The sequence below is a fragment of the Choristoneura fumiferana genome, chromosome 11, assembly GCF_025370935.1.
Source record: "Choristoneura fumiferana chromosome 11, NRCan_CFum_1, whole genome shotgun sequence".
Lineage (NCBI taxonomy): Eukaryota > Metazoa > Arthropoda > Insecta > Lepidoptera > Tortricidae > Choristoneura > Choristoneura fumiferana.
In genome coordinates this window covers 12,666,353-12,678,540 of record NC_133482.1, presented here as the reverse complement: position 1 = coordinate 12,678,540, position 12,188 = coordinate 12,666,353, and the positions used below count along the sequence as shown (strand labels likewise).

At 38.8% G+C, this 12,188-nt stretch overlaps 2 protein-coding genes and 1 long non-coding RNA gene across 3 annotated transcripts in view; all 3 read right to left on the bottom strand.

Moving 5' to 3' along the window:
• LOC141432926 (GTPase Obg-like) overlaps positions 1-2,852 on the bottom strand; it is a 4,993-nt gene extending 2,141 nt beyond the window's left edge. Inside the window, exons 1-2 of the mRNA XM_074094760.1 lie at positions 2,218-2,852; positions 1,264-1,490 (exon numbers count right to left, since the gene is read on the bottom strand). Of these exons, the coding sequence (XP_073950861.1) occupies positions 1,264-1,490; positions 2,218-2,487 (497 nt within the window). The 5' untranslated portion in view covers positions 2,488-2,852. The remainder of the gene's footprint in view (positions 1-1,263; positions 1,491-2,217) is intronic.
• A 2,405-nt stretch (positions 2,853-5,257) lies between these two features.
• Positions 5,258-7,410, bottom strand: LOC141432377 (uncharacterized). The gene is made up of 2 exons (XR_012451826.1): positions 6,433-7,410; positions 5,258-5,667 (listed from the first exon to the last, which is right to left on the bottom strand). It is a non-coding gene; the product is annotated as an uncharacterized lncRNA (long non-coding RNA).
• Positions 7,411-7,460: 50 nt separating this feature from the next.
• Positions 7,461-11,864, bottom strand: LOC141432925 (uncharacterized). The gene is made up of 2 exons (XM_074094759.1): positions 11,839-11,864; positions 7,461-8,800 (listed from the first exon to the last, which is right to left on the bottom strand). The coding sequence occupies exon 2, from the start codon at positions 8,778-8,780 to the stop codon at positions 7,461-7,463; it is 1,320 nt and encodes a 439-aa protein (XP_073950860.1). The 5' UTR covers positions 8,781-8,800; positions 11,839-11,864.
• Between the last annotated feature and the right edge of the window lie 324 nt (positions 11,865-12,188).

Here is a 12,188-nt window from a genome sequence, read left to right as displayed (position 1 = left end):
TGTGTGAAGTGTATACACACAGTTTCATTCACTCATTCAATCTATTTGTGCCAGCTCTTGTAAATCGACCTGTACACAATGGACGGTTCTGCATGTAGTGGTGTTTTGTTTTATTTGTACAGTTAACCAATTTGATTCCTAGGCCACCATGGAACCTTATCATAGTAAATAATTTTGTTTTTCCATAACATTATTTTCCGAATGACGTTGAATGTCATTTGGTTCAGAGGCGTCTTTACCTATAGTACAGGGTGTGCGTTGCACACGGGCGCAGCGGTGCTAGGGGCGGCGGCCGCGACACTTTGTACTTATTCCATTTTGACCGCGCGCTTCCTAGATGGCGCTAAAGTAATAATTGCACACGGGCGCTACATGGGCTAAAGACGCCGCTGATTTGGTTGACTATACATTTCACAACTCTAGTAAACAAAACAAAATTGTTGAGGCATGGACATACAAACAAAAAACCAAAACATTATTCTGTAAGTATGGGAACAAAGAAGTCTTTTTCATCACACTTGCTCGTAAACAGTGTCGTTACAAGCAGGCTACCTTGGTTGCAACCACCCAAATAAAACCCTCGACCTTAATGTGCTTGTCATGAAACCCGTGGTCGGTAAATGAGTCATTGCCCGTACTAATTTTCATGTCATGAAGCCCAAGGTCGGTCAATGAGTTTGTTACTGCATGGCGTGCTGCTGCTGCACACGCGCGCCATGCACATGGTGCGGAGGGGGAGTGGGAGGGCGGCGGGGAGCTGGCGCTGCCAAGAGCGCAATCAGCGGTATCGGCAATTTTTGATAAAATATTAGTTTTTCCTTTACAATTACAATTACAATATACAATATTACTCGCAAATGTGATGACAAACATTGTATGTCGCACGGGCGGTACTAACATTACGAACAATAACTCATTAAAGCCCTAATAAAGCCCTAAAGTTCTAATAGACTCTCGTTCGTAATTCCTTATTTACCGCCCTTAAGACACAATGTACTATTACATATCACCTTTTTTTTAGTAGGCCCACTTTCGCATCAAGAAATGGCAGCACATTAAAAAAATTGGATTGGCAACACATTTCACGGATTAAAATATACATGACACGCGACAGCGACGGTTGGTTACGAAACGTAACATCATGGTATGATATTATGGTATATACTTCGATCATCAATACGTAGTATCGTTCATCAAAGGGTATATACTTGCTGGATTGATTTTTGCTTGAGCACAGAGAAGTAAACCTTACATCGCTATTGCCGAGACTCCCTGGTTCTACCAGCACTTTCGGAAAGACCACCATTGCCAAGAACAATGCGCCGGAAGAAACTCTGTTGCCAAATCTTTCCCGCAGGCTTACCCAATGGAACGGGAACCACAATATGTGAAGCATTTTTCCCGTTTCTATCCTTATTGTCCCCTCGTGTGCCATGCTTCGCCTGAGTAACGGCCTTGCAGTGGTTCAAGCTCTTCACAGAATGCGTTGCCTGCAACATATAAATATGACAAAAATAGTTATATCCGGGGCCGGATTATCCATGTCAGGCCCCTAGGCAATGCAATTCTTGGTGCCCCATTTTAGCTGTTTAAGTGGCTGTTTCACCATCCATTGATTAGCGTTAACTGACGGTTAAATGTGATGCCGTCTCCGTCTACTCGAACAAAACAAATAGAGACAACATCACACCTAACCGCCAGTTAACACTAATCAATGGATGGTGAAACAGCCCCTAAAGCTCTAAAACTTCAATCACATTATAAGACAGCATGCACTATTAATTGTCATTGAATAACACCTATAGATACGAAGAAAACATATTACAGTTAAAACTATTTAATAACAGCATAGAGAGCATGCAATATCATATTGTTAAACACAGTTGTATAATCAGTGTGTAATATTGGTATATAAAATTGTGATTGGTTTTTTGGAATCTTTTTGTATTTTTTATTTCAATTCCAAATTTTTACTTTTACGCGGCATGGAATACCGAGGACCTGGGTTCGATTCCCAGTGATGGTCTTATTTTTCTGGTTTTTCTGTGCATCTATATTTCAGTTTGTATTTTCAATTTAGTTATTTCTAACTATTTAAGGGCTCCAGTTGCTGTTTAATTCTCCAATAGGGTTCCGTCGCCAAAACAGTCTGATAATCGCTGCGCTAGGCTATGGTCGTCAAAATTATTGGTCCCAATGGATCCCAACTTCGCTTACCTGAAAGATGACGTGTCCCCCGTGGCCCCCGTCGCCCCCGTCGGGCCCCGCGTGCTCCTTGCACCACGCACTGAGGAATGATATGCAGCCATCACCCCCATTGCCCCCCACAGCCCTTACTCTATAAGAATCCACATAATACTGGACGGTATTCCTTGTCGACTTTGCTTTTAAGCTACGCAACGCTTTCGGCGCGTATTCTTGAGAATACAACCTTATATGCGTTTGAGATATTATTTTTAGTGTTTTTAGGATATTGTTAAGCCTCATTTTGAGTCATTTGAAACGGATTTTGAGGTTATGTCGTTGTTTTACAATGTTTTTCCGAAGTGTCAATACTGTCAATGTCAGTCAGATGTAGATTTGCGTTTAGAAATGGTTGCAATGAGGGCTATCGCGTATGAATTCGCCACTAGAGGCGCTAGTGTAGCGTGAGGTCTCCGAAATGTCAAATCTCATAGATTTTGGGTGAGCTACGGGGGTTTATTTATAATAAGAATTTTTTTGTGAACATTTTGCATAACCTGAAATTAATTATGGCAATTATGCGTTACGGGGCAATGAATGTCTGTGTTTTGAGACAGCAGGGCTACTCCGAAACTTGAAACTCGAAGTTCGTGTCGTGCGGTCCCTCTGACACTTATACTATTTAATACGAGAGCGAGAGGGACCGCACGACACGAACTTCGAGTTTCGAGTTTCGGAGTAGCCCTGCAGTTTTGTCTTTCGGAAACTTTTGTCCTCCCTTTTTTTCCGAACAAAACGGGACTTAGCAACACTGCTGTTGCTGGATATTTTTATGGTACGGTTTTAAGGTGTTTTAAATATGATTTTAATCTAAACTTTGTTTTAACGCCCGTAATAACACTCTGAAAGCCACACTTAAAAACCTCCCGCAACAGTGCGCCATCTAGTGAGACAAAAAACGACAGCCCTCAACAAAACCTAATATTCGGTAAAAAAAGGTTTTGGGGTCATTTATTTTACTCTATGTCGCAAAACATTAAATTAATGTTCATACAAGCAAGCTTCAGCTCTTAGCAAGATTCAGTCAATGAGGGTTTCACATGGTTTTCACAGAGGTGACTTATCGCTAGATGACGTTAGTATCGTGAGGTCCGTTTGACGTTTAACGTTTGCTCGTGATTGGTTAAATATCTGAATGAGCCAATCTCGAGCCAATCGCAAGCAAACGTCAAAGGTCAAACGGACCTGAGGATACTAACGCCATCTAGCGATATGTCGCTTCTGTGAAAACCCTCATTATATACGAATTTCGTATCGTACCGTCCCTCTCGCTCTCGTGTTAAATAGTGTAAGTGTCAGAGGGACCGCACGACACGAACTTCGAGTTTCGAGTTTCGTAGTAGCCCAGCAGGTTGGCTCATTTTGATCGGTCAGTAATAGTCAGTATTGGGAAGTCTGGATGAAACTTTAAGACACTAGCCGTTACCCGCGACTCCGTCCGCGCAGGATTCTTTTATCGCTATCCCGCGGGAACTATTATTTTTTCCGGGACAAAGACTATCCTACGTCCTTCTCCGGGACTCCAACTATCTGTATAGCAAATTTCACCTAAATCGGTTCAGTGCGAAATGCATGATGAAGTAACAAACAAACAAACAGACTTACAAACTATCGCATTTATAATATTAGTGGGATAAGAAGATCTTCATTTTGACAAATTAGACATACTTAATTGGAAATAGCCAAAGTCATAGATTACAGAAAACGGCGATTCCCAAAGTGCAGGTATAGTTACATAAAATGTTTAAAATAATATAAGATTTAGGGGTTGTTTCATCATCCATTGATTAGTGTTAACTGGCGGTTAGGTGTGATGCCGTCTCTATTTGTTTTGTTCGAACAGACGGAGACAGCATCACATTTAACCGTCGGTTAACGCTAATCAATGGACGGTGAAACAGCTTCTTATATTTCAAGTTTACGTGATGGTGGCTGCAAGACTGGCAAGATGATTAATATTGAATTTTTTACTTATAAGTCAGTCAAAGTCAAAGTATTTTATTTGTTAAACATAGGTATAACTGTATACAGTGGTAAAAGAAAATATTATTGTCTCACCATGTTTTAAGATTGGTTTTTTGGAATCTTTTTGTATTTTTTTTTTTACCATCAGTGGTGTAGCGGTATAGCACGCGGTACGGAATACCGAGGACCTGGGTTCGATTCCCAGTGATGGTCTTATTTTTCTGTTTTTTCTGTGCATCTATATTTCAGTTTGTATTTTCAATTTCGGTTTTACGGGATGACCGTAAAAGTAAAAATTTGGAATTGAAATAAAAAATAAAAAAATACAAAAAGATTCCAAAAAACCAATCTTAATTTGATTGCTTAGAAACGATATCTCTTGTCCGGGTGAGCGGTTAGTTCCAAAGGAATGCCGAAAAAGTTTGAGGGCTTACGGCATAGATTTCGCTAGCGTCGCTGCTTAAGTGACTAAGTAAGAAACACAAGCTGAGATATGAGATGCATAGGGAAATTCGTGTCGGTACCGTTGACCATCAGTGGTGTAGCGGTATAGCACGCGGTACGGATTACCAAGGACCTGGGTTCGATTCCCAGTGATGGTCTTATTTTTCTGTTTTTCTGTGCATCTATATTTCAGTTTGTATTTTCAATTTCACCATGTTTTGCCAATTGGCGTACAAAAATAATTTAAAATAAAAGAGAGATTAAAATAACAAAATATCAGATAAAGTTTACAAGAAACAAATAATTATTAAATTGAAATTAGAATAATTGTTACTATTATGAGTCATAAGAACCTAAAAAATTATGAAAAATACTTAAATTGAATAACAAATTTTAATTAATAAAACAGGATTAAATTATATTTTAATAAGTCACTCATTTGTTTGTTATTTGTTGTTGTTTGTTTCAGTTTGTATTTTCGTTGGCAAGACGATTCTTACCTATATTTGTTACCTTTTATTGAATTAAATAATATACATTATATTATTATCATGATGATTGAACTTAAAAAAAACTTAGTTTCTCCAACAGCCAGTTTTATTACTTTTTGGGGGGGGGGAGGTAGGGGTTCGCTGTCGTCTAGAAACTTTAACAGGGGTACGTGGAGCCATAAGTTTGAGAAACCCTGCACTAAATAGTTAAATACTGAGGACTCCAAACCACAGACGCGTGTGGTGACGCCGATCCACGCGCCCCGACCTACAACATCTCGGTCAGCTGACACGAAGACCGGCGCCGCACATATGGGAGGGGATGTAACTCAGATTTCTATATGATTGTTTGAAAGGCAAATTGCTGGTTATAACAAGTGCAAGTTCATACCTTTATATATTATTCCCGCGCAGTTATCATGCCATATGTATGGCTCAAAGTAAGCTCTTAAACTCTCAAGACATCGTACTACATCTGCTTCGCTAATATTCGGTCTTTAGATCTCTATGCTCCCGTCACCTCCTGTGGAAGTAATACAACACATGACTCTCTGACTAGAGAGCCACATGTCCATGGCAACAATGCCTTGACATAATTCGTTCCTTACACTTTAGGTGGTCAGCAACCTGACCGATACTGAAAGTTGGTGTACAGATTACTTTAAACAGTGCCTTTGTAGCTTTGTGTGCTAAACCATAACTCCAAGCACCATTCTTTTGCCGTCACCTGGCGACCCTTCAGCCTTCACCTGGCTGCCTTTCTGTCCCATAAGGCGGATTTACCGTATATCGCTGCACATAGAACATTGCCTGCAATAACGTACGCCACGCATAAGCCGCGAACTCGAACCCAGTTCCAAGTAACTGACCAGTTCCGGCGCGTTCAGTATGGGACTTAATCAACCTAGAATTCTCGAGAAAACAGGGAAACCTTTCATTTAAACAGGGTATTCATAAGCGTGCTTGGCAATGCTAAGCACACAAAGTTTATCTTAGCGTTCGGAATAACTAATCCCGTAGTAGCTTGATAGCTCCGATAAGTACGAAGTAAAGCGCATACAAGTACGCATGAAGTAAAAGATGAAATTTAGCAAGGAACAAACTATGCTAGATACTTAGCTCTTAGGAAGTTGCAGCTGCTTCACCAGCTGCTATTACAGACGTTATTACTTTTCAACTAACAAAACTGAATATTAGTGCTTGTGAGAAAAACTTTGACATTTAAATTAAACGGTTCCTAACCACAGACAATATTCATAGACAAGATAACCATAGATAAAGCGTTTACCTCTTTCGTGAGTCGGAGCTCACGACACTCCCGACGAGGAAGCTAGTTAGAGTGACGTCATCAAGTCGCGAGTCCACTCCCTGATCTTCTCCAGGGCTCGAACTGCAGCTCGGCGTTTCTTATCCAGTTCCACCTCCGTCGACTGCTCTCCGTCGCTTATGTCCAGGTCATTACTCAAGGCACAATCATAACTTATATCCATGTCATCTGTCATATCCAAACGTTTATCGGTCACATCCATATTCGTATCCATGTTATCTGTGATATCCAAACGTCTATCGGTCACATCCATATTCGTATCCATGTTAGGAATCGTTTCTACCCTAGTGTGTTCAGTGGGTGTTAACTGAGATCTGAATTTGTCTACTTCAATCCTGTCATTAATCACAGTAGCTGGAATACTGATTGATTCTCCGTTGTCTTCATCTTGAGCTTCGATTCTGTTTGAAGTTTCTGTGTCTTGAAGAATGTTATGTGGCTGATCGGTGACGTCTGTTTCTAAAGGGTACAGATGAGCAATGGATCGCGTGAACACCTTATCACCTACTCTCACCTTCGCTACTCTGCATAGTCCGTCAGGTCCCTTAACGAGAGAGATGATTTTCCCCACTTTCCTTCCTTATGAGAATTATTATATCTTTCACGTAAACTCTCGTCTCCAAGCCGTTATTAGGTCTTTCTTGGTCGTGGTACCTTGTACTAGTTCGTGCTCCTGCGACGTTTCCAATCCAGTATCCGATGATGCTGAAACATTCAACTGATTCATGTCTAACTCTGAAGATGCAGTAACCGAATGATCTATATCCGCAGGACCCTCCGCGGCCACAAGCGAAGTGTCTATCATCCTTAGGTTAGGACCCTCTGCGGCCACAAGCGAAGTGTCTATCATCCTTAGGTTTTTGTTATTCTTAATCTCCTCTATCCGTCTTGAAACAAATGGTGTCAATAGCTTATGTGAGTTGTACCAGTCAATGACAATCTGGCTGACTGTCCACAAGAATAGCAGAGCTACGTTAATTTTGATAAATCTAAGCAGATAGATCTTCCCTTTTGAATAATTCAGGGCATATGGCTTGATTGTGCGAGTCGAATTGTCCGCAATGTGGATATTTTAATTTCCTTTCCTTGCACTGCTTGGCAAAATGGTTTAGGCGAAAACATTTAAAGCATCGGTTGTTAAGCTTTTGTTTTCTCTCTTCTAAGGTTTTGACTTGCTTACATCGATCGGTATAGTGTTGTCCTTGGCAAAAGAAACAGCTATACTTGCTCCTTTTGTTATCAAAATGTCTTCTATCATTTTCTGGTTCGTATCTCCTTTTATGAGGTCTACTGTCCTTGTTGAAGTTGGAATTCACTGAGCTGTGGCATTGAAATGTTTGTTTACTCCTGTTAAATTTCTGATTATTATGTCTTGCATTGATGAATTGTCTGTTACCATTATTTGATACATTATTCACATGTAATGTCTCCGCTGTATACTGAGTACTTTCTTTCAGTGATTGTTCAGAGAAGATTCTACTGGCATCTTCTCGTGCAGTAATAATAACTGCTAGCTGTTTTCTTAAGTCCTCAATTGATTCGGCCTTTACTTTCATTTTAATCTCATATATAATGTCCTCTGGAAATTTCTCCATTATCATAAATCTGAGATGATTATGACTAATATCCTCTCCCAACGAATGAAGAACTCTAATATGTCTCTCTATTTCGTCTAATGTCTTCCGGCAATCTTCAATTTTCTCTGCCCTTCTGATTTTATATAATGTGGAATAATGAGCGTCAATAATTAGATCATCTTTGCCATATCTCTCCTTTAAAGTAGATATCGCGATTCCGTAATTCTTGTTGGTAGTATCCAAACCCTCAATAGTCTTCTTAGCCTCGCCTCTGAGTGATGCCTTCAAGTACATCAACTTGTCGACATCAGACAGGTTTCTCTGGTCAATACATGAATGAAATTGATCCCAAAATTGGTGCCATTCTAGTAGATTCCCACTGAAGGTAGGTATACTAAGCTCAGGTAGTTTGCTAAGTCTTCTATCAGAAGTCACAGTCCGGGTAGCACTAGTGTCAGATTTAATGTTGATGTTGGCAGTCATTCCTGCTAACACTTCTTCTCCTTTGAGCTGTATTGTAGTAAGATTTGATATTTCGTCAGCATCAGGTTCATTACACAGGTTGAAGTATTGTAGTAATTCAGTCTCAAATCGAGTTAACATGGATTTCAATTTAGCAGCATGAATCTTTGCTTCTTCGAGGTTTTCAATTTTGCTACATATTTCAGATTGAGCAAGCATATCAATATTGCTAGCTATAGTTGATAGCCTATTGAGTAATATATTGTCCATTTTGTGTAAGAGGTTCCAATCTGTGAATGGATCTTCAAAAGAAATGATACCTTCGCTATCCGTAAGTAACATATGTCAGAAAAAATAATTAAATGAAATTAACCTGACGAATCATCATCATAAATATTGAAGGCTAATGCCTTATAAATTTAATCGCATTGACATAAAATATTGCAACCAAAATTTGACAAAATAATAATAATAATAATAATTTAACTTTGCAAATGGCACTACCAAACTCCTAGTTCAATTTCAATAGAACTAATTTAATAATATATAGCCGTGTCTGTACTGTAGTGCACACACCCTTCTTAGAGCCCTATCCACATATTTACATTAAAATTGAACATTTATAAATATATAGACAAATAAATTCGATATTCGCCACTAAATTTATTTCTCAAAATATATTAGATCAACTCATAAAAGTTGGCATATTTTAGCATTAATAAATTATAAATTTTCAAATAAATTAAACTTTTAACTTTTCCAAAATAAATTATCTTTCCATTGAGATTATTGGTTGTTCACAAATGAAGCATATAAAATAATAATTAAGGCATCTTTAATAACACGATCACAAATTAACAGTTATTAGTAAAAAGAACATACCTTGTTAATACAACTTTAATAAGTTGAACGTAAAATGCAAACTCGGCCGTCCGCTACGGCTCACACACAGCGCAGCGTCGCGGCTTACTATTTTCCGGGCGCCGCAACAGCTACTAAGGCCCCTCTGCCTGCGGGGTCGTTTTGTAAAACGAACCGCCTAAGTTCGATTCCTATACATAAATAAGCTGTGTTACTAACAATTAATTACAATAATAGGGAATCTCTCGGTCACCGAAGAAACTACTCAATTATCAGCATAAATGCTAAGCAGCATAAAATAGTCGTCTTTTCATACTCGAGACAATTTCTCATTATTTTCATCCAAGACCACAATACCTACTTAACTAAATAAATTTGAAATTTACGAAATCATAGGTACTCCTTCACGCTAAAAGACTCAATTGAACGAGCATCATCACTTATTTCGTCATTTATTGACGATTGTAACGGTTTTCCCACGATAAAACTGAAACAAAGTCATCTCGCAAACTTTCCCGGCATGAAAAAACACATGAATGTCGACGTCCCTTCGGTTCACTTTTAAAACTCCAATTTCCTCCGTATATCAGTTGAATTACACGAAATCCACACAATATGGTATCCATCGAACAATTTACGGTTGATTTAATATACTTTCTGACACAATTAGAGAATATAACTTACCAAATAAATTTCAATTAGCACTTGAGCTCCACACACCACAAGACACAGTAAAAAAATGGCGTAAATAATGGCGTCCTTGTATGTCAACAGGAATTTTCAATTTTTCACGAACTGAGAAAATACTTCCGTATTTTACCTTGTATGTACTTAATTAAATAAATATAATTTTTAAATAATACAAGAATTAATTGCGTGTCAATTATTCACTTATCATACATCCAGTAAAATATAGTAAAGCATAATTTAAAAAAGTCCTTTCCTATTAATTACTAATGGCGCATTTCCGGTATCGGCCAATTCCGATTTCCGCCAATTCCAAAATCCGTCAATTCTGATTGGAATTTTATAAATTAGTTTACAAACTTTATTAACCTAAAATAAGTATCTCTCACAGCACTACATCCATCAAGTTTGTCTTAAAATATGTATTATTGCATAATAGTAGACGTTATAATTAAGATTTCTTTCGATGAAGCTACGAGTTTAAATATTTTGAATTTTGGCAATTTCCTTTGCAAATGCAATTCGACCATGTCAAAAGTAAAGGGTCTGATGTCCATACAATTTAAAATATTATCTTTGTTTAGAAATTATGAATAAACTTTAGTTCCTTTAAATTTCGATAGATGGCGTTACGGGTATTGAACTTGCTCTGTTACACAGCAATAATTAAATATTTTTCTCTTTATTCTATCAATCCCTAGGTCCTTATCGCAGCCTTTCTCCACCAAATTTTGTGGTGACGCCGATCCACGCGCCCCGACCTACATCATCTCGGTCAGCTGACACGAAGACCGGCGCCGCACATATGGGAAGGGATGTAACTCAGATTTCTATATGATTGTTTGAAAGGCAAATTGCTGGTTATAACAAGTGCAAGTTCATACCTTTATATATTATTCCCGCGCAGTTATCATGCCATATGTATGGCTCAAAGTAAGCTCTTAAACTCTCAAGACATCGTACTACATCTGCTTCGCTAATATTCGGTCTTTAGATCTCTATGCTCCCGTCACCTCCTGTGGAAGTAATACAACACATGACTCTCTGACTAGAGAGCCACATGTCCATGGCAACAATGCCTTGACATAATTCGTTCCTTACACTTTAGGTGGTCAGCAACCTGACCGATACTGAAAGTTGGTGTACAGATTACTTTAAACAGTGCCTTTGTAGCTTTGTGTGCTAAACCATAACTCCAAGCACCATTCTTTTGCCGTCACCTGGCGACCCTCCAGCCTTCACCTGGCTGCCTTTCTGTCCCATAAGGCGAATTTACCGTATATCGCTGCACATAGAACATTGCCTGCAATAACGTACGCCACGCATAAGCCGCGAACTCGAACCCAGTTCCAAGTAACTGACCAGTTCCGGCGCGTTCAGTATGGGACTTAATCGACCTAGAATTCTCGAGAAAACAGGGAAACCTTTCATTTAAACAGGGTATTCATAAGCGTGCTTGGCAATGCTAAGCACACAAAGTTTATCTTAGCGTTCGGAATAACCAATCCCGTAGTAGCTTGATAGCTCCGATAAGTACGAAGTAAAGCGCATACAAGTACGCATGAAGTAAAAGATGAAATTTAGCAAGGAACAAACTATGCTAGATACTTAGCTCTTAGGAAATTGCAGCTGCTTCACCAGCTGCTATTACAGACGTTATTACTTTTCAACTAACAAAACTGAATATTAGTGCTTGTGAGAAAAACTTTGACATTTAAATTAAACGGTTCTAACCACAGACAATATTCATAGACAAGATAACCATAGATAAAGCGTTTACCTCTTTCGTGAGTCGGAGCTCACGACAACGCGATTCCAGATGCGATCTACGAATGCAACAACAACACAACAATACAATAAGATTAAAGAGTCCCGTGCAGGATTTAAAAACTTTACTCTCCTGAAGACATAGCAAGCATCTGTAAGCTTTTGACGCAATTTTGTCAACATGTAAAGTTACTTGACATCGCTATCCAGGTATAAGTAACTACACTTGTATATTAGTTATTCTGTGTAAGTACTCCCAAATCCGTTAACTTCATTAAAATCGAGCGTCCACCTCATAAATCTAAACCAGTGGGTGGAAAAAATTGAAAAAATCAGGATGGTGGTAAGTACATCAAACTTCAA

Excerpts from the sequence above, each read along its gene's own strand:
- LOC141432925 (XM_074094759.1), bottom strand. The coding sequence starts at position 8,780 with ATGGACAATATATTACTCAATAGGCTATCAACTATAGCTAGCAATATT.